We start from the raw sequence: 25,848 nt of genomic DNA, 5'->3' as shown, positions 1-25,848 counted from the left end.
AAAGAAAACAGTAGGAATACGATGAAGCCCAATGATTTTAAGGCGAATTTACGGCGCAACGGCTTGATGTCGTATTCTTACCAGGACGACAGCGTGGTAGGCTTGCTGCAGCTCGCTGACACTTACATCCGACCCTACGTTCACGTTGCCGTAAAAACCACAGCGCGAATGCTTGGCTGTCTGCGTGAACGTGTTCATGACATTCTGAGAAAAAAAAAAGGGTCAAATCAATAGAGGTAAAAACCGACCATCACGGTTCTTAAAGTGGTGATTTAGCTCCATTTACCTCATATGCAGTAATCAGAGATATCATAACGACTTGAAAAATGTATCGACTTTTTTGAATGAGAGTCTGTTGTAGCCAGGGAGGTTTTAGAGCTGGTGGCCGTCGTTGGTATTGCCCTTTAAAGCTGCAGTCGGCAAGTTTTCAAAATTACGAGTCTAAAGTCGGAAAATTCGAACTGACACAACTTTCAGGTCCCTCCCCCAACCTCTAACAAGCTCCGAATCGCCCCCCAAACCCCTCCCCCTCTGTGGACGAGGTTGTGCAGGTGAGTTCACACCAGTGTGAGCGCACACAAGCTGGGGCAGACTCACGCTCAGCAGCGTGTGCACAAGCTGTGATTGACAGGTAGGATTCCTCCACCCTAACTTGATTGGTTAAAAACAGCCGGGAGCGCTCGGTTTTTGTAAGCATGATTACAGGCTTCAGAGGGAGCTACAGATTTCGTTATTTTTCCTAAACAGCCTATTTAATATTCTACTTTATGACAGTTCAAGCTAATATGACTAAAAAAAAGTTGCCGACTGCCGCTTTAAGGCATTTCTGCATCAGTTTCACATTTGATAGCAGGAATCCAAGTTCATTTGTTTTTCACAGTTAAGGGCCCTGAACACATGAACACAACAACCGTGTTTCTATGCGTTTGTACTTATTGTCCACAGGCAATCGCAGTTTTGGGCACTGAAACCGAACTTTCTGGAAAACGCCAAAGATTTTCTCTTGGAAAGCCGGGATTTTTGGCTTGTGACGTCAGATTGTGTGCTCCTAACATTTCTTCTTGGTAAAATGAGGATATTTCAAACTTTTTTCTATAACGCAGAGCACTTATTTGGGTGTCTGAAGTCACTACAAAATCAAAAACTAAGAAGTAATGCAACCTTGGTGTTGAAAGTGTGTCATTCTGTGAGCTGTTCAGAATTCAACAATGTGGCTGGTAGTATGAACATAGCCGCTGTGCAGGAACAGTTAAAAGCATGCTAGTGTTTTAACATTTCCTGGAGTGCCTCTCTCAGCTGAAACTTTTCCTTTCATCTAAAAAAAGACAAATAGAATCTTCATCCAGACAAGAATGCAGACATTACCACAACAGCTCAGACAAAAACTGTCTGGCCATTAGGTGGCCATAACGTTCTAATTGACAACGGACAAAAATAAAAGAGAAGAACATTCTGAGCGCGTCTAGTGAGCTGATTCTCCTTTGGGGAAAACTTAAGAAAAGAAACAGTAGTTTGTGCAATGGCGAACCAAAAAGATGAATCTAATTTGTTTGTGTGGATGGACGACGAAGTAGTCGTTGTATAAAATAACGTTAAAGTACAAGGAGATGAAAGCCCAGGAAGATATATCAGGAGAAGAAGGCCGAGACGCCCCAAACCACAGTTTGTCGGATACACTGAAAGTGAATTGTAATCACTTCAGAAAAGTTTTTTTAAAAATCTCAGTTTTTCAGACTAAAATTGCAGTTTGCAATATAAAAAAGCAGGGCAAACACAGGAGAAAAAGTTTGTCTTCCTAAAACATCCCTGTTGATGTGGATCAGGGCCCTAACAGGAAACACGGTAACCATGTCTTTGGAAATTCAAGTCAGTGGGTTTGAGTTTCATAGTTATAGGTATGTCCAGTTTTTTTTTTGTTTTTTTTTTAATGTATTTACAGTTAATGAATTAAGAGTGATCTGGAAGTATGTTGCTCTCAGTTTAATAAAAAACGCATGTTGCATTAAATGATAAGGCAAGGCGGCAGACAAATATACCTTTACAACTCAGCTAAAGTTGTTATTAGCAAAATACTGTTTGGAATGTGTCCATGAACAACTGTCACTGAGGTGAAACGTTTATTTTCCTTTCAAGCAAAAGGAAAATAGCCTAAAGCTGAGAGAAAACCACAGGAAGGTTTTTTTAAGAAAATGACACATTAGTCTTTACATGTTTATGAAACCATTTACTTTCGCCTGTTGATATTGTTCACATACTCTTTCCTACAGTGGAAAATTTCTCTGTTGACATACTTAACCTCAACTGTTCTCATTACTCCACCTCCCTGTCTGGGAGGTTTACTTTCTATTCGCCTCCTTTTTTTCCCCCATCATCGATGCCAAACAGTTGTGATGCAATCTGTGTGTGAACTGAACAAGACATAAGTAAACATGTTTGTCTGAGATATTCCCCATGTTTTTCCCAACCATACCAACTACTGTAATAACAATAGTAGCAGGCTAGTGCTTCTTATACAAACTGGCAGGTTAGACACTGGAGCAGCTGTCTGAATGAAAGATGGGAAACAAAAGTTTGCTGTACGGTTGATAATTAAAGCAAATTAGTTGTTGGGGCAGACACCTTGACTTCAGGATGATCAGGAGCCACTCCGAACCTGACCAGGCCAAAGGGGACCGGCAGCCGCTCATAAATGTCAACCTCAACATCTTGGCGAGCCTGTGGGGGGGACACAAAGTTAGAGACACAAAGTTAGACTTCTTCTCGCTGTTGAAAATATTTAATGAAGAATTAATTTAATTATTTACAGTACACAAACCCTATTTCCAGACCATTATCTGAGAGTTATTTCCTGTTCTACTTGATGTGGAGCTGTTGTAACTTATTGGGACATCTATTCAGAAGGCGATGGAAACAATAAGTGACTAAGTGACTTGTTTTTAAACTCTGATCTGTCCTGTCCTTTCTTTTACTGAAGCTTATGAATGGGTTACACTTTGTGATAAAACCTCTTTAAAGATGGTAATTCTTTAAGTCTTGTTTTATGCTCTACAACATACAGAATGTTGGGTATTTTTGTGGTTCTGGAGGACCTGAATGACTGCTAATAACAACATTCACTCTTAACTTTGTGCCACGGGACAGCTAGCCTGTAGAAAGTATTGAGGATGAGTAATTGAGTAAATGTCCCACATTCCCAGCACTCTGAAATATTCTACAGCTGCTGATGATCTGATTTCTATATATATTGCCAGGGAAATTGGAAATAGGTCCAGGAATTTATTGAAACACGTGGCACACATAAAATGATGCACAGTATAGAAGGCAAAAAACAGAGTTTTTACAATTCTAACAAGCTTGAAATTCAACATTTGGCATGAGCACCTTTATTCTTCATCAGAGCTCTTATGACAAGCTTTCTGTCATTTCTTTAAGTAGTCTTGAGGAATAGTTCTCCAGGCTTCTTGAAGGACATTCCAAAGCTCTTCTTTGGATGTTAGCTGCCTTTTTTTCCGTTCTCAGTCAAGATGATCCCACACTGCTTCAATAATGTTGCCACTGATTTTCAGTCCACTTCTTGTGTCATTTGGCATGCCTCAGGCTTTTCTCCCCGTTTCCCCTCCTTAAGAATGGCTTCTTGACAGCCACCCTTCCATGGACACGGGTCAACTGCAAGGTCTAGATGCAGCTCTCAGGTCCTGTCAGGTCTGTGCTGGATTTTTTCCTCTTTCTTAAGGATATCACTTTCAGATACTGTTCATCTGCTGTAGATAGTTTTTTAGGCCTGACATTTCTTCTTTTGTCCTCCATTTGTCCAGTTTCCTCAGTTGTTTGTAAGAACACACTGCACACCATGCGGAGATAAGCCAAGTTTTCAGCTAATAGCTCTTTGGGAATCACCTTGTTGCATATATTCTATTTTCTGTCTGTCAAACTGTGTCTTTGGCATTTTTACTCGATTCAACTAAACAAATGGGAACATATGATGCATCTTTGTGACAGGCTGCTAGTAAAAAGTGTCTAAAGATGCAGTCTCAAACATGTTCTTCACTAAGTTGTCGATTATGTGTAGATGCAACACGGGTTCATCCCTTGAGTTAGGTGCCTTTTTTATGCTTGAATGATTCATAGCTCAGCGTACAGTGGCTTAACAAACAAAAACACATTCTTCTGAAAATTGTCAGCTACAAGGACTGGACTGAAAATGAGTGAAAAAGCAGCCAATGTCCAAAGAAAAATGTTTCCGAAAGCCTGGAGAACTATAGCTTAAGACCACTTTAAAAGATGTCTAACTGTTTGGAAGTAAAATATTTGGAAAAATTAGGAGTGGCTCAGGACTTTCAAGTCCAGGAAGGAACTGTCAAGTACATGTAAGAACAGCAACTGTGGAAAAGGTCCAGACAGAATTGTCTGTAAATTATCGAGAAAAAATTGGTGGAAAGAAAAAAGCATTGAACAATGATATATGTATTCATTACATATATTTTTAACAAACACTTCTAGGCGCAAACACATTACTCCTGTGCTATCGTCTCTTCATTGGCTTCCGGTACGATTCAGAATCGATTTTAAACTCCTGTTGTTTGTTTTTAACGCCACTAATGGCTTGGCACCTTCTTATCTGTCGGACATTTTAACTTTTCGCAACTGCGGTAGAACCCTGCGCTCTTCGGGTCGGCTTCTTTTAGAGGTCCCAAGGTCGAGATCTAAACAGTGGGGTGATCGTTCCTTTGCCATTGCTGCTCCTAGACTGTGGAACAAACTGCCCACTGATATCCGCACCATCACTGATCTCGGCCTTTTTAAATCGAAGCTTAAGACCCACCTTTTTAGACTGGCGTTCGAACTCTGATTAAGGCCACTATGCTCATTCTATCCATTCTTTTTTAATTATCTTAATTTTATACAAATTTTATTCAATTCATTTTATTGCATTTCTGGAAGGCTTTTAATGCCTGTAGCACTTTTACCATTTCTGAATCGTGTGTTATGTTTTTTTTTATGTATTGTTGTTTTTATCCTGTTGTAAAGCACTTTGAATACCAGTTGGCTATTTGTAAAGGGCTATATAAATAAAGTTTGATTGATTGATTGATTGATATTCTGGGGACATTCAGGCCTTTTTTGGTCCTGAATTTTTTCAATTCAAATCAATTCAGTTTTATTTATATAGCACGAAAATACAACAATTGTAATCTCAAGGCACTTCAATGATACACTCCAATTCAAGCCAATTGGAGTTAGATAGATATTTACATAGATAGATAGATGGATGGATGAAGATAGATACTTTATTGATCCAGAAGGAAATTCAAGCATCCAGTAGCAGTAACATAACATACATTGAACCTACTTTAGAATTGACAGAGTAACCATATTGAATGTTGAAATTGACCAAAGATAGATGTAAATTTAAATGTGTAAGGAGAAATTAAATTAAATTAAATTAAAAGCAAAATTGAACTTTAACAGAGAATGTGTACAGTGGAATTAAAAATGTACAGAGGAATTAAATTAGAGGAATTTGCATAGAAAATAAATATAGGACTTTGTTAAGTTAACCCGTGCTAATCGTCTATACAAAAACTATTTAAAAACTAGAAAGTAACTGTAGGAATAAAATTGTTTGATACACCTATAAACAATTCAAACATATAAAGTGACCGTAGAAGTAGCAGAAGTACCATCACTGACAGCTGTTGTACAGCCTGATGGCCAGAGGGACAAAAGAGTTCTTGAATCTGTTAGTGGAGCAGGATTGAGACAGCAGTCTGCCACTGATGTGGCCGCACACTGGTGTTGTGCAGAGGGTGGTGGGCGTTGTCCAGGATGGACAGCAGTTTGTCCAGGGTCCTTCTCTCTGCCCCTGTCACCAGAGAGTCCAGCTCTGTGCCCACTGAGCCAGCTCTCCTCACCAGTCTGTCCAGTCGGGCAGAGTCCCTCTTCTTGCTGCTACCTCCCCAGCAAGTCACAGCATAGAAGAGGACGCGGCCACCACAGACTGGTAAAACATCTGCAGCAGTTTTTTGCAGATGATGAAGGACCCCAGCCTTCTAAGGAAGCACAGACGGCTCTGTCCTTTCCTGTGTACAGAGTCTATGTTTGCTGTCCAGTCCAACTTGTCAACCAGCTGCAGCCCCAGATATTTGTATGTCCTGACCACCTCCACATCGACCCCTTCGATGGACCCTTCGTTGGAGCTGTGGTTTCTTCCTTCTGAAGTCCACCACCATCTCCTTGGTCTTGGAAGATTTTAGCTGTAGGCGGTTGGACCTGCACCACCCCACAAAGTCCTCAACCAGGCTCCTGCACTCCCCCTCCCGTCCATCCTTGATACAGCCAACTATCGCAGTGTCATCTGAGTATTTCTGCATGTGGCAGAGCCCGGAGTTGTACTGGAAGTCAGATGTGTAGAGGACGGGAGAGAGCACAGTCCACTGTGGTGCTCCGGTGCTACTAACCAAAGTCAGTCAGTGGGGTTACATGACACTGAAAGGATCGGATTATTGGCTAAATTACAATAAGACTGAGTTGCTCCTTATTTGAGCAAGGGTAATTATCCTTAGATATATGGCGTAGGGATGTCGAAATTTAAAAAAAAGTCTTGACCGACCACTGAGCCTCATTAGTCGATTAAAGTCGGTCACCGAAAATTCTATAAGTGCCATTTATGATATCTGTGTCCTGTCGCGCGTCTTTCTCTGCCGACTGGTTAGGCTCCCACCACACAATTAATGTTGGTTCGTGCCCTTGGTATTATACATTTTCCCCAATGATTGACCACTAGTTCTAGGCGTACTTGTGGAGGAATAAGGGTTTTGGGTAGAAAAATAATTGCTGTGCCTGCGCAGACACGCACAGCCACACATTACGCGCAACGGCGCCCTTCCAGTCACTGTACTTTTTAAACACGAATCAAACGCGGCACCGAACTCGGGCTGTTAAAAGCCCCCGTTACAAAGTCACAAACAGAGAAGGGTGCATTTGGCGGTGTTACAGGAAAGTAGGTTAACCAATGACTTCGTTAAAAAAAAAACTTACCGAATGCCAACAGCCTCTGTGGCGTAGCTAGATGCTGCACAAAATCCTTTGCAATAAGTTCCTGTCGTCTTGCCATTTAAGTGCAGATGAATATATCACAACAAGTAGGCTAAGTTAGTCTTGTGTCTTTTGCCATTACAGTTTTACAATTATTATTATGTTGTAGTCCACACGCAGCCACATTGGCTTTATTTAGGTTAATAGTGGCGATTTTTTTTTTAACTGCGCAGACAGGACCCGTCATATACGACGTACAAGTTGCAACCGGTGTAAGAGAGGACCTCTGAGGAGGGCTCTACGTGAGCTCTGCTGCGGTTGTTCTTCCATCGTGGGATGGCTCATGCTCACATAACATTTCTAAAGATATAGTGAGTTTTTTTTTTTTTTTTTTAAACCGACGGCAGAAAAATTCTAACCGGACGACGTTGATTCGGTCAACCATCGGTCATACGGTCATCGGTTAACATCCCTAATATGGCGGTGAATTAATTGAATCATAGGCACAAAGCTCAGATACGATAGGTGGTGCTGTACCTATTTCAACAATTGCTAATAGAGTCACTTCTGGTTGACCGCTTAACCACCACCAACAACAACAACAAACTCAGGTATTTGAGAAAATGGCGAACGAAGAGCAAGATGAAGCTACGTCCCTCTATATTTCGTTTGTGATGAGCATGCTTATTACACAAACGCGATGCACAACGGCGCATTCTCCATCACGTTGTTTGTTTCTTTCCGATGGCGGCGACAACAACAGTAATATCGTCTCTTCCGACTTCCGGTTCACGACCCCGGGAAATCTCAAGCATGCGCAGAACGCAAAGTCTAATTCACCACGTGCTTCACCCGTCTACAAGCACGTTTAATTTGACTTTCAACCAAGTTATCTCGGAAGTAATCCGAGTAATCCGATCCACTGAGTGGGGTTACATGGCTCTGAAATAATTGGATTAATGGCTAAATTACAATAAGACTGAGTTATAAAGTTCATGTACAGGTGCTGGTCAACGAATTAGAATAATTTGATATAGTGCAATCAATAAATTCTTTGAATGCATTTTTCGTGCAGAAAGCAAATCAGGTGTTCACCGCACCTGTCCTACTCGTTAGACTAATCACAGAACTCGTTACCTGTAAAAAATTTGCTCAGCTGATCTTTCCAAAAGGCCCATTTAGGCCATTTAACTGTGACACTGTTGTTTTATTGAATTAGAATAATGGAGAAACCGTTTCATTGAATTAGAATAATTTTTATTATAATTAGAATCATCACTTTCTCAGTATTTTGTGGCTGCCCCCTTGGCTTGTATGACTGCCTGAAGTCTCCGCGGCATCGATTTGACCAGCTTGTCGCAAGTTTCCGCACTCACAGCTTCCCAGGCAGTGGCGATGTTCTGCTTCAGTTGGTCCAGCGTAGTAGGCTTTCTGTCGCGAATTTTCCGCTTGACGATGGCCCAAAGGTTTTCAATGACATTGAGGTCAGGCGAGTTGGCCGGCCATGCCAAAACTTCAAGCTGTTTTTTAGTGAACCAATCTTTGGTCGACTTTGCCGCATGAGCCGGTGCAAGATGCTGTTGAAATATGAAGTCTTCTTCGCCGAACTGTTCCTCAACAGTCGGAATCAGGAACGTTTCCAGAACATCTTGATATACTGTATCAAGATGTTCTGGAAACGTTCCTGATTCCGACTGTTGAGGAACAGTTCGGCGAAGAAGACTTCATATTTCAACAGCATCTTGCACCGGCTCATGCGGCAAAGTCGACCAAAGATTGGTTCACTAAAAAACAGCTTGAAGTTTTGGCATGGCCGGCCAACTCGCCTGACCTCAATGTCATTGAAAACCTTTGGGCCATCGTCAAGCGGAAAATTCGCGACAGAAAACCTACTACGCTGGACCAACTGAAGCAGAACATCGCCACTGCCTGGGAAGCTGTGAGTGCGGAAACTTGCGACAAGCTGGTCAAATCGATGCCGCGGAGACTTCAGGCAGTCATACAAGCCAAGGGGGCAGCCACAAAATACTGAGAAAGTGATGATTCTAATTATAATAAAAATTATTCTAATTCAATGAAACGGTTTCTCCATTATTCTAATTCAATAAAACAACAGTGTCACAGTTAAATGGCCTAAATGGGCCTTTTGGAAAGATCAGATGAGCAAATTTTTTACAGGTAACGAGTTCTGTGATTAGTCTAACGAGTAGGACAGGTGCGGTGAACACCTGATTTGCTTTCTGCACGAAAAATGCATTCAAAGAATTTATTGATTGCACTATTTCAAATTATTCTAATTCGTTGACCAGCACCTGTAACAAGGTCAATGGGAAGTGTAGCCAGCGGCTGACTTGCTACTTTTGGATACATTAGCACATCAGGCTCTTGGAAGAGAGCGTTTGTTCCAAGACCCTGTACATATCCTTGCGGAGACAGACGAATGGCTGACATCGCAATTTAGATTGCCAAGAACTGTGCTGCTGCAAATATGCAGCTTGCTAGAGCCACAACTCCAGAGAGAAACACGCCGATCAAATCCAATTCCACCACACGTTCAGGTCCTCACCACCCTTGGATTTTTGGCCACTGGAACCTTTTAGAGGGAGATTGGAGACAGATCGGGAGTGTTCCAGTCCTCTATGAGTCATGCGCTCCCCTTGGTCATCAAAGCTCTCATCAGTTTATCACCCATGGTACATCAAATTCCAATATACCGCTGTCCTACAAGTACAAATTAAGAGGGACTTTCATGCCTTGGCTGGACTGCCAAACATAATCGGAGCACTAGACTATACACATATATGCATCAAAGCACCCGTTCCGTTGTGGAGCGCACTGAGCTGAAGGCCAGGTGGGTGCGTCTCGATACAGCGGGGGGGCAAATCGCTCTATAGCCCAGATCTATAGCATGCCAGATTTGCACAAGATTATCATGAATGAGGGTCTCCCTACTACCTGAACCAGCCTAGGCAGAACAGAAGGTTTTTTTTTTTTAAAGCCATTTTTATATCAAACCATTTATTTTTATTTCGGTGACATTACGAACTACAGGTGACACGGAATTAACAGCACTCGTAATTGCTTCCCATTTCTTCACTTTAGCAGGTCCCGTAATTCCACTGCTAACACTGCTAAAAATGACAGATTTTCCTTTTTGGATCTCTGAAAGCAGAACTTCAATCTCCCCTAAAGTTGTTCTTTTTGCGCCTTGATGCCATTCTCATGACTCAACACTTCCAGGCAGGAAACATAGCCTAATACGGTAAAATTTTGGCAGTGGAGTATGCAAATCTACTATCCTCAGGGGCGGACTGGCCATCTGTACGTTCTGGAGAATACCAGAATGGCCGGTGATGCAGGACGGCCGCTGTGTCGGCCACTGCGCAGCCGTCACAGTGTTCTTTTTTTCTCTTGCTTATAATCTACTGTTGTTTCATGTCCAGACCGATAGGTGGCAACAAAGCGCCTGCAGGCCCATAGATGCGCAAGCTCACCCGTCACTCAGCCATGTGCAAGTGCAGATGGGAGAGACTAGAGATGGATACTGTTGCTAATCCTAAAAAAAGGAAAGAAAAAGGAGGGGCTGAGAAGGTGAGGGAAAAAAATTAGGCAGTTAGAGAACGAAGCATCCAAATGTCGGAAGCTGACAGAAATGTTTGAAGCGGCAGCAGTGCAGCAACTGCCGGCAGCAGCAAGTTTGGAGGCGGCGCCTGCGGTTCTGAGAGCCAGACCGCTGTGCAGGACGAGGCTGAGGCTGCAGCCGCAGCACAGGGACAGATAAGCCGCATTCAGACTGTAGGAACCTTTGGCAGTTCCTATAACCTTTTAATCCACAGGGCCGTTTTCTCCTGCATTCAGACATACAGGAACTCGGGACCATCGCCCTCAGTTCCTATAACCATTTTAGCTCCTTCTCCGAGACTGGGTCTTTTCTGGGTTCTATAGGAACACATCTGACGTAGGTGTTTGGTGGTCGGTAGCTACGCCCCATGTCATGCTGTCACGGCTAAAATGTTTACTCATACGACACAGACACAACCTGCGCGTGTTTAATAAGTTAAACTTACACGTGGTCTCCTTTGTCTGCGGTGCTCTGCTCTCCTTTCTTCCTTCATGAAACAAAGAAGTATCGCCTGCGCTCGATCCTTCGTCTCCTGACTCTCTCTGTGTGCTCTTCCAGCCTCGATTGTTAGACGCCCGATTTGATCGTCCATTATTAATATCACCATCATGCAGACCATGAACACGGTGGCCTCCCCGCTCTCCATATTAGCTTCTTTGTGGTGTTTTTTTCTTCTCTCCTTACTTTTCACGGGTTTTGTTTTGTTGTTGAATGTGGCGCTAAAGTAACACGTCACAGTCACAGATGGCTGCCATGCATCAGTACCTGATCCCAACTCATGTGCGAATGCAGACTGAAACAGTTCCGCTGGGGAAGGACAGTTATCAGAATGAAATTTGAGGAGGACCGTTCTTAGAATGGCGTTCTTAGAACTGTTCTGTCCAAAAGCAGCTTAGGGACAGATGCATGAGCTGGTGGAAGTTCCCCAGACAAGTGCAGGGCATGTAAGTATGAAAGGGGGGGAATTAGGGTTACTTGCTAGGTAATCTGACGTTAGCAAATGTTATTTCAGGTTGCTACATTTTGATCTATACCCAGAAATGAAACAAAACTATTACAGTTGTTACAGTTGTTTAGCTCTAAAACACAAACATGTCGCAGCAACATGAATGCAGAAGAAATATTTAATAAAAGTAGGCCTAATTGAACCATTTTTGGGTAGTAATTTCTGCACAAACTAATTAAAATTAGTAAGTAACAAACTAATTAAAATTAGTAAGTAATAAATCCATTTTTAAGATTACAAGGAATAGCTGATGTAATACATAAACCCTGTTGTTTTTTTAAAATCCATTCTTTCATTTGTTTATTTAGGTAGAGCATAGAGAGGATGACACCCACTCCAGCTCTATCCTGCATTACTTTGAGCGCCCCAAGTCAGACAGTCACAGCCTAGAAGTGTTTTTTTCTTACCACCCTCAGAGGAAGACAAAACACCTGACTGTGCAAAAAGCATTTACACGCAAAGATGGCACAGACAGAAAATGGCTAACATACTGTGAAGAGAACCATACACTGTATTGGGCATCTAAATCAGATATAGCCTGCTTCATGGTCCCCAAAACTCATAATTTGTTTTTGTGTGTTTCAGGCAGACACCTCACCTGCATTGTATTGTTCAGCAGAGAGACATTTAAAGAGTGTTGTTTATTTCTCAGTGAGTATTCTACACTATGCTCTTAAATACAACTTTTAGTCAAAAGTGACAATGCTATAATTTAGAAGGTAAAATATCATGGGTTAAGATTTAAGTATTTTGAGACCCGTGTCTGTGGCTCATGGGTTTTCGCACATCCGTTGCAGGCTGAGCCGAGTCAAAGTCCAGGCCTGTTTTTTAGTCCCAGTCCACCACTGACTATCCTCGTGCAAGTGCACTTAAATACGCACCGGTGGCATTCATCATTTACGCAGGTCGTTTACACACTTTTTCCGAAGTTAAGAGCGTTTGTTGAAACTGACGTACAAAAAAAGTAAGAGAAATTTAGAATACAACTACGAAAATGTTCTTGCATGAGGCCCAATGATCCCAAACACAACAACACATTTACAACAGAATGTCTGACAAAGAAAAGAATCGAGGTGTTGCAATGACTCAGTCAAAGTCCAGACCTGAACCTGATTGAAATGCTGTGGTGGAACACTTAAAGGGGAACTCCGGGGCATTTGAAGCGCATTTCCATTGCTAGAGGTTGTCAAATACTGACGGTAGGACACAGACCGGTGTAAATCGGCGCTCCCTGTGCGGCGATTGTGCTGTTTGCGCAGCCTGTCATCCTAGCCAAATACGTGGTGGCTAGGGGCAAGCGCTAACCCTTCCACGTAAAACAACAACTTGCACACTGCAGAAACGTCACACCACTTTATAAACCATCCGACAATAAAGTCACAAGCCTTACCATCAAAACCATATGCATGGTTCTCACATTACTGGCATGGGGACGTTACAAAACAACTTTAGAAACAGCATGTAACTCACCGGTTATTTGTACGCTCGCGCATGTTAAAGCCCAAAACAGTCAATGGACGATAATCCTATATACAAAACAATTATCTTCTCTAGAAAAACTGCGTTCAAGTATTTAAAACATTACAACAATATTACTGGGCATGTATTGTTGTAATGTTTTAAATACTTGAACGCAGTTTTTCTAGAGAAGATAATTGTTTTGTATATGGGAGTATAGTCCATTGACTCTTTTGGGCTTTCACATGCGCGCGCCTACCGACAAGAGGTAAGTGACATGCTGTTTATAAAGTTGTTTGGTAACGTCCCCATGCCAGTAATGTGAGAACCATGCATATGGTTTTGATGGTAAGGCTTGTGACTTTATTGTCGGATGGTTTATAAAGTGGTGTGACGTTTCTGCAGTGTGCAAGTTGTTGTTTTACGTGGAAGGTTTAGCTCTTGCCCCTTAGCCACCACATAGTTGGTTAGCATGACAGGCTGCGCAAACAGCACAATCGCCGCACAGGGAGCGCCGATTTGCACCGGTCTGTGTCCTACCGTCAGTATTTGACAACCTCTAGCAATGGAAATGTGCTTCAAATGCCCCGGAGTTCCCCTTTAAGTGAGCTGTGCATAAACAAATGCTGCAAACAACAATGAACTGAAGGAACCTTTTAAAGATAGGTGTGCCAAAATTCCTCCACAACAACATGAAAGACTGATACATCTTTTAGAAAAACAATGACTTCAAGTTATTCCTGTTGAAGGCAGTTTTACAAGCTTAGTTTTTATTTTTTTTATTAATTTATTTATTTTTTACACACTGCCTGTGTAACTTTCATTAAATATTAACATGGGATAATGTGTCATGCTGTATTAGACCAGATGTTGTTTTTTTATTTCATCGTGATACATAGTTATATACGTTGCATAGCTTGCTTTTCCACATCTCTGTAAAAGTGAAAGATAAAAGATACAAAACTATGGGTTCGCCAGAGATGTTTCACATAAGGATACATACAATAAGGGGGGGGGTAGGTATCTGAACATCACTTGTTCAGATACCTACCTAAGGTACTCACCTTGATGATATGCTGCGCCGTGTAAAAACCTGCAGGGCCGCTTCCAACAATACACACCTTTGGACAATTAGAGGACAAAAAAGCCTTTCCACACCCACCAAAACCTGTAAAGTCGAAGGTGTGGAGTAAGTAGGGATGTACGCTTCAACCAAACAAAACATTAACTGAGCTGAGTTTAACTAGCAGAAAGCTCCTTCTGTAATAAAGTTTCACATGCAATGTATAACGTTATAGTTCAATCTCACCAAGTATCAAGGAAATACTACTATAGTTTGGAATGCAGTTATATATTCCCCTTTTAGTGCTGCTTACGGGAGTCAAATGCCAACTTTTTTACAGGACCAGAGGATCAGACTATTAGCGTTATATAACGAGGTAGCTCACCTTCATGAAATCGGCTTGTCCATCTCGTCCCTCTAAAAGTCGACAGCTTCAGCTGAGAAAACAGCAGTTTATAGCCACTCATGTTTTCCCACCTGGCTAAAAACGAGCTGCCTGACAAAACTAAAAACCAACTAAACCCGCCGTACTGTTTCGCTGTAATTTGTCAACCAGCCCCACATATCTGCCTCTGCTTTGAGCTTTGGACAATGACTAAGTGGGAATGAGATCAAAAGCCAAGGTAGCCGGACGTTTATCTGTACTGGCTAGTTGTCACGGACATTTAGCTAGCTTGTTAGATAATGCTATCAGTGAACTCTTGAGTTCCAATGTCAATGTAAATGTATTTAATTCGGACATTTAAACTCAATTTAAGTTGTGAAAACAAGCCGTTTTCAAGGCTACACCTTGTGTTACAGCAACTATAGCCCGTGTAAAACCGGCAGCACGTCAGCACCGAGGTTCCACATACTCAGCTCACCTTGCGTTCTCCGTTGAGTAGCATGCTTCCATTACAAAACACTGATGCCAAGTTCTAAATGTCCAATCATTTGTCAAACTGTCTCCCTTTTTATTAAAAAAAATTATATATATATGAGCATTTTAAGAGCTTTCAAGAGAATAGCAACATTGTGAACAAATTAGATTTAATGTACATATCAAAACAAGCAGAAAAGTGTGGTCAGTGTTCATCAATTTTTCTATTTATTTTTTTATAGAAATCATGACAAAAAAACAATTCAAAGTACTTTAGAAACCTCATGTTCTCATGCAATGTAATGCAAACAGTAATAATGCTTGTACTGCAGCTTTTCTTCACTGATAGCAGTCACACGAATCACGCCCGTGAAACACCACATAAACCAGGATGTGGTACCTAAGACACTATTTCTGCAGACAAAAACACAAATTTGTGTCTACAAGGAAATGACGGGCAGCATAGCAAAAGGCTTACAATAAAAGAGACTCATATTGGTCATGTGTTTTTCAGATAAATTTACAGTGTAAACTACATATTTTTGCCAAGGAAGTCCAAATCTTATCATCAACCTTGCACCTGCTCTGAGCTTCACTGAATGCCCCTGCTGTTAGGATTGTTTAAAGATGTGACTAAGTAAGGACGGTACTGGGGTTGCTGCCGAGGACAGATGTGCTGAGCTCTTTCAGGTCTGGGAGGTCTTACAACTCTGGCAGGTTTGAAGTGCTTTTTAAACTGTAGGAACACAAAGATACCTTCATTTGAAAACACTCAACCACTCAGCTCATGCATTATTACAATAGAGGGTAAAGCAAATCTAGCTTCATACTTACTCTCTTGCACTTGAAAATCAGTGCGCCGATGAAGAGGGACAATGTGACAGACAGTGCTGTAACACTCAGGGAAATCAAGGTGAGATCCAAAATGGTGTCCTCGCATTGGTCTTGGGGGGCACTCTCTGTTAAAGGAAATAATCAGAGAAAGTTGAATGGATAACAAATAAAGCTAGAGCTCTTTTGATGAGCGCGTACTGTGGAATTCTTTTCACCTCTGACAATGATGATGGTCCCATTGCTGGTCACGGTGACCAGGTTTGCTGACTTGAGGAGAGTCCAGCGGCAGTAATACAAATCTGTATCCTCCAACCCCAGCTGAGACAGCTGCAGTGAGATTGCAGACTTTACCTGTAGCTCTTCAGTTATGTGAACTCTGCCCACAAATTTTTGAGCTGTCGTTGTTTTTTTGATCTGTTCATTTTTAAAGTGCAGGTGCACAACCTCCTCATTCTGGAACTGCCTGCGCAGAGTGAGTGACAAGGGATTTGACAAGGATGTGAAGCATGTGGTCTCAAGAGATGAATTGACCCTCAGAAGGGAGATGGTTGAGGGGTTTTGAGACGCTGTCAGGGAGAGATGGAGAAGAGGCAGAAGTGTTGTAAATGATCATTTCAAACACTGCCTTTTGCAAATTCATGAAAAAGCCTATGAAAATTTCGAACTGACACCACTTCGACGTAACTACATTTCTCTAATTTATACTTGTTACATTTAATGCCTCATATCTAGTCATGACAAATTTTGTAGGTCAAGATTTAACACGTAAAAGACTTTTTGATGAATAGAGTCAAAGCTGTGTCCAGTTAGAGGCACAATATTCTTGGACAGGGAACAAGTAGGGGAGCTAGAATCTTTAATACCCTCTAAACTAAATATACAAAATAGTAGCTTTCAAAATATCTGATATCAGCTTTATATGCAACAGAAAAATCTCATCATATCATTATTTTGCTTTTTTTACTGTTACTGTTGATGAGTACATTTGCTGTTTTAAATAAAGTACTTTTACATGCATTTCATTGTTGGATCAGTGCATTTTTATAAGTAAAGAAGCATTTTTCGACTAGTGTCTTTAGAAACACCACTCAGAGGCTTGAAACAGGATGAAGCTGCAAACAAACAGGAAAAGATGACTCAGACTTATTTTTTGAAGACATCTACAGTATATTTTTTTCAGATCTTAAGATAAAAACCTACCAAATCTTTTCTCACTCAAAAAGACACTCACCTGCTAAGTTGTTGAGAAGTACCTCTGCAGGCATGCAGAGCAACCCTAACACACAGCTCCACCAGTGGGCTTTCATCCCGCAAACCTTGGCTGCAGGCGGGCTGCCACATACAGTACACACACACCTCAGATCTAACAGTCTGTCAGAGTGAAAGGCAAACTCTCACATGAATGCTTGAAGTGTTGTGTAAAAAGGAAGTGCGAATGTACTGACACTTGTGACTTAATTAGCTGTGTGTGGGTGTGTTTTTGTGCTGTGCTGCTTTACAGCAAACGTATATGCTCTTGGATTGGCAGCTTTATTTGAAGAGATGTTGCATCACTTGCGATCATATAAAAAGAGTTTACCAACATCATGTATCCATTAAGAAAATAAAGAACACCATTTTTTAGTGCTAAGGTTTGATGCAGCGGTCCCAAACTTTTTTTAGCCGCGCACCTCCTTCTATGTCTCAACCGGGTTGATGAACCCCCCCATCCCCCACACACCTTCAAAAAAAAAAAAAAAAAAAAAAAAAAAAAAAGGCGGCATGTTTAATCATGCTCAAATGACCAGAACACACATATATTAAAATAATCACAATCACAACAATGCGCTCTCGCATTTGAATTAATCTGAAACACTGTAACACAGTTTCGGCTTTGGGCAGTCTATATCACCAATCCAAGTGAAGCCCAGATCCCGATCATTTTTGTAATGTTTTCTTCTTTTTTTCCCCGTCTGGTGGTTCAAGTTTTGAATGCAGGCAAGAGTGATCGCACCGCACCACACTTTGGGAATCCGTGGTTTAATGTATATAAATCCTCTAATCCAAATGAAAATTAGGTAACTACAACCTGGGATGAACGACAATAAGTGACATATTACACAATGTAAGTGTTAGGCTTTTTAAGGTCGTGTTGTTTTTTCATGTCCTGTATTCTTGTTTCTTTTCCTCTTTCTGGTCCTTCTGTCATCCCAGTAAAGGTCTAATTGCATTGTTTTTCTTTTCTCTAGCGTGGCAGTTGTTGGTGCAGTGTCATCCTCTATCCCCCTGACCTCAAGTAATAACTTCTTCGCCTGTTAAATTTGATACAACTTCAATGCAATGACATATTGAGCAAGGAAAACTATATTACTTGACTGGATTTCTCACAAGGCCTCCCACAGTATCTGCCGGTTACAGTGTAAAAATGCTCAACAAGACTAGAACAAGATTATTATTATCATTATTATTATTATGATTCTATCACAAAGGCTACAACATGTTTTTGGGATTAAAGGAGCTGCATTAGGCTGGTATAAGTCATATTTATCTGATAGATTCCAGTTTGTTCTTGTAAACAAAGAATCTTCCTCGCACAACAAAGTAAGTTATTGAGTTACTCAGGGTTCTGTGCTTGGACCGATTCTTTTCACTTCATATATACCTCCATTAGGTAATCTTATTAAACAGCTTGGCATCATTTTTGATGTCAAGCTGTTTATGCTGATGATACTCACCTGTACTTATCTATGAAACCAGATGAAATCAGTTTGTCAGACTACAAGCATGTCTTAAAGACATAAAGACCTGAATGACAGAATTTTCTGCTCTAAATTCAGACAAAACTGAAGTCGTTATCGTTGGACCTGAGCGCTTCAGGGAGAAATTGTCTAGCTTATAGTTACTCTAGATGTCATTTCCTTGGCTTCTCGTACTACAGTGAGGAACCTTGAAGTTATTTTTGACCAGAATTTATCATTTGACGCACAAATAAAACGTTAATATTACTTCGTAATATTGCCAAAATTAGGAACATCTTGACTCAGAGTGATGCAGAAAAACTAGTCCATGCATTTGTTACTTCAAGATTGGACTACTGTAATTCTTTATTATTCGGCTGTTCCAAAAATTCTCTGAAAAGCCTCCAGCTGAACCAAAATGCTGGAGCCAGATTTCTGATGGGAACTAACAGGAGAGATCATATTTCTCCAGTTTTAGCTTTTCTTCATTGGCTCCATTAAATTCAGAATAGAATTAAAAAAATTTCTTCTTAAATATAAAGCTCTTAATGACCGAGCTCCATCATATCTTAAAGATTTCATATCAGATCAAATCAAATCAAATTTATTTGTATAGCACATTTCATGTACAAACAGTTCAAAGTGCTTTACATAAAATAAAAGCATTGCAGCAGGGAGTGGAAGAAGCATTAAAAATACATAAAAGAATATAAAGAGAAACAAATAAAATCATTTAAATGAATTTAAAAACAGGCAACAGTCTAGATAAGTTAAAAGATATTTCATGCATAGACACATGAGAACAGAAATGTCTTTAACCTGGATTTAAAAATGTCTACATTTGGTGAAAGTTTAATCTCCACTGGCAGTTTTTGTTCCACTTGTTTGCAGCATAACAGCTAAATGCTGCTTCTCCATGTTTAGTCTGGACTCTGGACTGGACCAGCTGACCTGAGTCCTTGGATCTAAGAGCTCTGCTGGGTTTATATTCATAGTGAAATATTTTCCAAACAGAGCACTTCATTCTCAGACTGCAGGTCTACTTATGGTTCCTAGAGTACAGCAACACTGTGGATTGAGTGAAAAAACATTCATGATATTCTGCTGCTTTGAACTTTCTCTGTGGGATATCATGGTACATGGTACATGTAAGTCTAGCTGAATTAACTGCACAGACGTTGTCTTCAAGATACTTGAATGGTGATTTGGTCAGATGTTATTATCAGGATTTTATTAGAGAATGATGAAAGAGTCATGAAATATTTTAAGTGATTGTGTGTCTAAATGGGCTGATTTTCAATCTCAGTTTCTGACGCCTGATAAAAGAAACAGAAAAATATTTGATTGAAAGCAGCTTTATCGGGAATCAGGCTGGATTAACATACAGTTATGATTTTCTGTTTTTACAAAAAGATGCAAAAAGGTGGGAGTTTGGAGGATGTGCATAACAGCTAGGCCCATTTTAATCTAGTTGAAGATATACATGTTGCAGTGATTTGATCCCCAACTGCATCATCTTTTGTACAATTTTGGTTGGAAAACTATCTTTAGATGTAATTTCAAAGTTTGGTTTGGGTTGGTCTAACACATTAATTCATTTGTACCATATCAAATACAAATGATATATTTATTGTGATAATAACTTAACCTATTTTTTTCTGCATTTAAACTTCCTCTTGAAATGATAATGAATCACATACCCCTGAAAGTGAATTTGATAAGTACTAAAAATCTTGTACATATTCATTGTAACATAATTATGTTCAAATCACGCATGCACTCTCTATGTCAGAGACAATAAAAAGCAGTATTTTATAAATACATTTTAAAAGAGAAAGCAAGAAACAGTTAAACTACTTTCTTAACACAATGGCCCATCTTCTGCCACTCAGAAAACTAGAATTATGACAAGACATCATGCTTTTCTAATGACTACACTAAACCTCAAGTGCTTAAGTATATCATAATCTATACAAAGATTTCAAATAATTTTAATAGTGTGACTTAACCCCTGAATAGGCTACTTTACCATCTAATAGAGTACATTTGTCACACATCATAATTAATCTTATTAAAAAATTGTGGTAGTAAACCTGTGTTAGCAATCTGTACCACTCAGTTAAGGTATGTTGTGCCATCACTTTTAAAAATGTCGATATCTTTACCATTAGGTGACATCTAAACCATTTGGTAGCAAAACAATGATTCTTGTTATTATTTAATCAAGGAAAGGAAAAAATGCAAAGAAACATTTTTCAGTTACTTTTTTTTCAGTGAGGACATTGCAGTGTAAAAAAAAATCGTACATGAGATGCAGGTGGTCTCGGTGGTCCACTTCTTTTGAGCCCAGAGATGTACCCATTTTGAACAGTGGTTTAAAAGAAGAGTGAAAGAGGCTATCTATTTTAAACTGTAAAAAAAAAAAAAAAAAAAACTTCAAATGAAGGAAGTGGTCTCAGTTATCACAAGAGAATGCTTAAGCCCTTTGCACACTGGTAAAAAAAAAATGCTTTCACTTGCTAACATCTGGTTCTTGAGTACAATGGGAAAGTGTGAAAACCATACTCAGTCCTATATAAAATGACAATATTGTAGACATGGGTTTTTATCAGCTCCAGCTCGGCTCAGCTTCAAAGGGAACACAACAAGTTGTACAAGCTCATTTTCACTGAGGATTTTTAGGTTGGGGCAACAAAAATGAGCACAGCTTCCATCGACCATTGTGTCTCACATGGAGGGTCTAAAACTTACAGCAACAACTAACGGTCAGATAGTGAAAAGACTGACTAAATTTTTTAACCTGTCAAGACAGTTGGAAGCTTAATTCTCTGTGTGGCACTTATGTCTATGTTTCAGTCAATAGTAGTAGCCAGTAGTTTCAAAATAATTTGATTATTTTGAAAATAATTATGATTACAATTAATTGAATTCCAATTGGCTTGAATTTGACTATACTATTGAAGTGCCTTGAGATGACATTTGTTGTATTTGGCGCTATATAAATAAAACTGAATCGAATTGAATTGAACTAGTAGTAAGCTAAACTAGTAGTAAACTCCCTGTTGAAAATGCGAGCGGCACATCTGTCATAGGCGTATACTGGACCAACAAAAATTTTTGCCCTCAGAGCACCAATGATAAATCTGTCACGACACGTGAGGGAAATGCTTTAATCATCTTGTTTTAACAGGTGTGCTTACCTTTTAAAAAGGCTATTTAAGCATGCTACTTTTGATTTAAAAACAACATTACACTGCAGCCATGTCTCTCCTCTGCAGGCAATTTCACAACCATTCACACATTGGATATGTGACCAACATGTTGGGAAACAAGTCACAGGTGACACTCAGTGCGGTTACATGGCACTGAAAGGATCGGATTATTGGCTAAATTACAATAAGACTCAGTTGCTCCTTATTTCAGAAAGGGTGGATATATGGCGGTGAATTAATCGAATCATAGGCACAAAGCATGTCATACTCCGATACGATAGGTGATGCTGTACCCATTTCAACTATTGCTAATAGAGCCACTTCCGGATGATCGATTCACCACCAACAACAACAACAACAAACTCAGGTATTCGAGAAAATAGCGAACGAAGAGCAAGATGAAGCTACGTCCCTCTACATTTCGTTTGTGATGAGCATGCTTATTGCACGATGCACAACGGCGCATTCTCCATCACGTTGTTTGTTTCTTTCCGACGGCGGCGACAACAACAGTAATATCGTCTCTTCCAACTTCCGGTTCATGACCCCGGGAAAAAATCTCGAGCATGTGCAGAACGCAAAGTCTAATTCACCATGTGCTTCACCTGTCTACAAGCATGTTTAATTTGACTTTCAACCGAGTAATCTCAGGGTCTTAATCTGATCGCGAGTAATCCGATCCGATCCAATTTCTTGTCCAACTAAGGTGTCCACATGAACTTAATAACTCAGTCTTATTGTAATTTAGCCAATAATCCGATACTTTCAGTGCCATGTAACCCCACTGCTACTTCAATGACTCGAAGTGTGAATGTCCTTTCAACAGCTTAAAAAGCCCCGTATCCACTATGCAGTCCGGTACGGGTCGGTTCAGAACGGTTCGCTTATTTCAGTGTTTCCACTACCACGAAAGCGTACCGGTCCCATGGTACCCGTTACCATTTTTGTAACACTTCTGCTTGGGGTACCTAGCACACAGGACCGGTTCCCGCCCACCCCTGAGGGTCCCCTTTGTACAGTGGGAACGCAAAGCTGACCCCAAAGCGACCCGACCCGTACCGTACCGATACGAAGTGACCCAAACCGTACTGACAGTGGAAACGAGGCTTCAGACTGAAACTCCACACTGGCTTAATGGAATAGAAAAAGCGTTTTGGATGAGAGGTAAAATGTCTTCAAAAACAAAGACAAGAAGTTCAGAAGGAAGTTGCTTTCTTTTTAAAGTGATACTCCGGAGTAGATTCAACCTGGGGTCATTTGAACCGTGATATCCAGCCAAGTAGCCCACCCGCAGTTTTTTCGATATTGGCTGAACATCAGCTGAGTTACTGAGTTATTCCGAATAGCTTCGTACAAGGGTTAATGGATCCTGGTCCGTATCTCCAAAATTACCACACTAAAATTACATGCCATGACACCAAACTTCCACAGTAGTACAAATATGGTCTGTACTCACCAAACGATGCATTTGGAAGTTTGAAAATAGTCCAGGAGTTTATTATTATCAACACAAGCCTGATAGCTTCTCTGCAGCTAAAGCTGCGTCGACGTCACTTCAGGAAGCTGGGAGCTTCAAAGTAAGATGAGGGTTGATCTACTACTGTAGACAACAAAGCAAGGCTTCTCAATTTCTCCATTGATAAAATAATTTCACAACTCTACAACATAAAAAATTCATAAAAAAACATGTAGAATATAGCATATACTTTGTTGTCTACAGTAGCAGACCAACCCTCATCTTACTTTGAAGCTCCCAGCTCCCTGAAGTGACGTCGACGCAGCTTTAGCTGCAGAGAAGCTATCAGGCTTGTGTTGATAATAATAAATTCCTGGACTATTTTCAAACTTCCAAATGCATCGCTTTGTGAGTACAGACCATATTTGTACTACTGTAGAAGTTTGGTGTCATGGCATGTGATTTTAGTGTGGTAATTTTGGAGATACGGACCAGGATCCATTAACCCTTGTACGAAGCTATTCGGGATAACTCAGTAACTCAGCTGATGTTCAGCCAATATCGAAAAAACTGCGGGTGGGCTACTTGGCTGGATATCACGGTTCAAATGACCCCAGGTTGAATCTACTCCGGAGTATCACTTTAACCTTCCAGAATGGATTGTTGGGTTTCCTGTTCGTTTAAGCTTTGGTTTCCCTGGAGTAAGCTTTTCTGAGTTTGTTTAGTTTTAACCAGGTAATACAAAATGGCTACAACAATGGCAGCAGCAATAACACCAAGTATGATGAGTGTCACAAAAGTTCCTCCCTGGGGTGTGTGAACGGGCGATATCCCAGATGGCGTTCCCTCTGTCACAGGCACAGGCACTATGACAAATTAAATGTAATTATTTTAAATACAGTGAAACATTAGGGTGACCATGTTGATCCTTTTAATACAGCTCATGGTTTTCCAACCAGCTTTCCGGCACACATTTAATATAGCTTGCTCTGTTTGTCTGAAGAAGAAGCATTAACAGACTTTTGAAAGATACTCACCATGGACTTTGATGGTAAATCCAGCCATACCTTCACTAAACCAAACATCAACTGTGACATTTTCGTCTCTCTCGACGTTTAAGATTTTTAGGGACACATAAGTCTTTGCATCCCAATCACAGCTGTAATTCGGCAGGTTACATAGGTCAGTGTCATTTGTGCCACTCCAGTTAAATCCTGCACCTTTACTGGCATCCCCAGTGCGTTGTATGGTGCAATTTAGTATCACTGAGTCTCCAGCTGTGAACTCCACTGTGTCGCTGCAATTCAGTTTAACATCTGAGTGAAAAAAATCAGCATCAAATGACTGTCATTTATTTTTTAATATTCCTTTTTTTCAGCAGTTACTTTAGATGTTTTCACAGAATTAGTATTTGCAGTACAACCAATTTTAAATTACGTTTAAATCAACATACGTTCATCTGATGAAACACTTTGTTGTAGGAAAAAGAGCAGACTCAGACACATCCAAAAGCAGGACATCCTAGAAGTTTCACTTCTTTACTGGAATGGTGCCTGTGTTGTGCAAACAGAGAGGATAACATGAAACCAAAAGTAAGATTTAGAGATTGCTTTTTTGTTTATGGCACATCAAGGGCAGACAAAACCAACAACTTATCTCTGCCCCCCAGTGATTGTAGAGAAGCTTGGTAAAAGTTTGACTGAACTAGTCAAACCTTTGTAAGAGCGACGGCTGCTTTAAACATTGCAACAGTGACAACATCAGCCACTGACAGCTGCCACTTTCAAGCTGCGTGTTGATCCTGACACCAAATTTATACATTTGCTCTATAAAAACAAAAACTTCTTATATCCAGCTATTAATCTTACTTTTCAAATAATTGTGTATCAGTTTGCTCAGAAACAGTGGAATCATATCAGAAACAACAGGACAGAAAATGTGGAAACATATTCATCATAACACAGCTGTGTTCAAATTCCTCATGCACTCTCAGTGTTTAAAAAGCAGTGAAATAGCACACAAACAAACAATTTTAACCTCAGTTCAACCCTTAACATTTTTTCATTTCCTTATAAAAATATAGTCATATGTCTCAGGTCAACTGAAAACAAACTCTAAATTTAACACCAATGAAGTAAATCAATGAAGCCTTCAATATCATGATAAAACCATGATTTAACTGTAAAGATTCAGGGCCTGTTGAAGAAGAAGAGAAGAAAAACACAGATTTTGTATAAATATCTGCACAGAAAGTAAAGGTTACTTACTTGAATGAGATGTTCTTCATCAAGAAGGAATTATTAAATGACTAAACAGAACAGGACAGGTTACTTTACGGCCCACACGGCATATGGGGAATTTCCTGTCTGCAAGGTTTGAACTGTTCACAGAGATAAAAAGACTAGCAGAGAGGAAAAAGGAGAAGTGGAATGGAGAGAGACGTGTTGCGCAATATGGGATCAAGGTCAACATTGTTGAAACAGATGAACACTACCTTTTGAGATTGTCAATAGTGCAAAAATATTAGATTACATTGGGGGACAAAAAAATGACATGACAAATATAGTTGGAAATTATTTAAAATAT

At 40.3% G+C, this 25,848-nt stretch overlaps 2 protein-coding genes and 1 long non-coding RNA gene across 4 annotated transcripts in view; all 3 read right to left on the bottom strand.

Moving 5' to 3' along the window:
• fdxr (ferredoxin reductase) overlaps window positions 1-14,985 on the bottom strand; it is a 32,488-nt gene extending 17,503 nt beyond the window's left edge. Inside the window, exons 1-4 of the mRNA XM_075456950.1 lie at window positions 14,570-14,985; window positions 14,186-14,289; window positions 2,620-2,715; window positions 82-204 (exon numbers count right to left, since the gene is read on the bottom strand). Coding sequence (XP_075313065.1) covers window positions 82-204; window positions 2,620-2,715; window positions 14,186-14,289; window positions 14,570-14,651 — 405 coding nt within the window. The 5' untranslated portion in view covers window positions 14,652-14,985. The remainder of the gene's footprint in view (window positions 1-81; window positions 205-2,619; window positions 2,716-14,185; window positions 14,290-14,569) is intronic.
• A 263-nt stretch (window positions 14,986-15,248) lies between these two features.
• Window positions 15,249-17,297, bottom strand: LOC142373841 (uncharacterized). 2 transcript variants are annotated; one of them, XM_075457280.1, is made up of 4 exons: window positions 17,109-17,297; window positions 16,093-16,443; window positions 15,878-16,002; window positions 15,249-15,799 (listed from the first exon to the last, which is right to left on the bottom strand). In XM_075457280.1, the coding sequence occupies exons 1-4, from the start codon at window positions 17,182-17,184 to the stop codon at window positions 15,746-15,748; spliced, it is 606 nt and encodes a 201-aa protein (XP_075313395.1). In that variant the 5' UTR covers window positions 17,185-17,297; the 3' UTR covers window positions 15,249-15,745. The 2 variants fall into 2 exon arrangements, with proteins under 2 accessions (XP_075313395.1, XP_075313394.1); XM_075457279.1 differs by having other exon boundaries at window positions 15,249-15,779.
• A 6,618-nt stretch (window positions 17,298-23,915) lies between these two features.
• LOC142374353 (uncharacterized) lies at window positions 23,916-25,615 on the bottom strand. Its single transcript, XR_012768695.1, has 4 exons — window positions 25,530-25,615; window positions 24,716-24,815; window positions 24,300-24,578; window positions 23,916-24,128 (listed from the first exon to the last, which is right to left on the bottom strand). It is a non-coding gene; the product is annotated as an uncharacterized LOC142374353 (long non-coding RNA).
• Window positions 25,616-25,848: the final 233 nt, after the last annotated feature.

This window comes from Odontesthes bonariensis, chromosome 23 (assembly GCF_027942865.1).
Source record: "Odontesthes bonariensis isolate fOdoBon6 chromosome 23, fOdoBon6.hap1, whole genome shotgun sequence".
NCBI classification, from domain to species: domain Eukaryota; kingdom Metazoa; phylum Chordata; class Actinopteri; order Atheriniformes; family Atherinopsidae; genus Odontesthes; species Odontesthes bonariensis.
The sequence above is the reverse complement of the archived record's forward strand: the minus strand, read 5'-3'. Positions and strand labels throughout refer to the sequence as shown.

Coding starts and splice junctions, on each gene's coding strand:
- LOC142373841 (XM_075457279.1), bottom strand. CDS start 17,184: ATGAAAGCCCACTGGTGGAGCTGTGTGTTAGGGTTGCTCTGCATGCCT. Junction 16,444..17,108: donor ACTTCTCAACAACTTAGCAG/GTGAGTGTCTTT, acceptor TCTCCCTGACAG/CGTCTCAAAACCCCTCAACC. Junction 16,003..16,092: donor GACCATCATCATTGTCAGAG/GTGAAAAGAATT, acceptor TTCCTTTAACAG/AGAGTGCCCCCCAAGACCAA.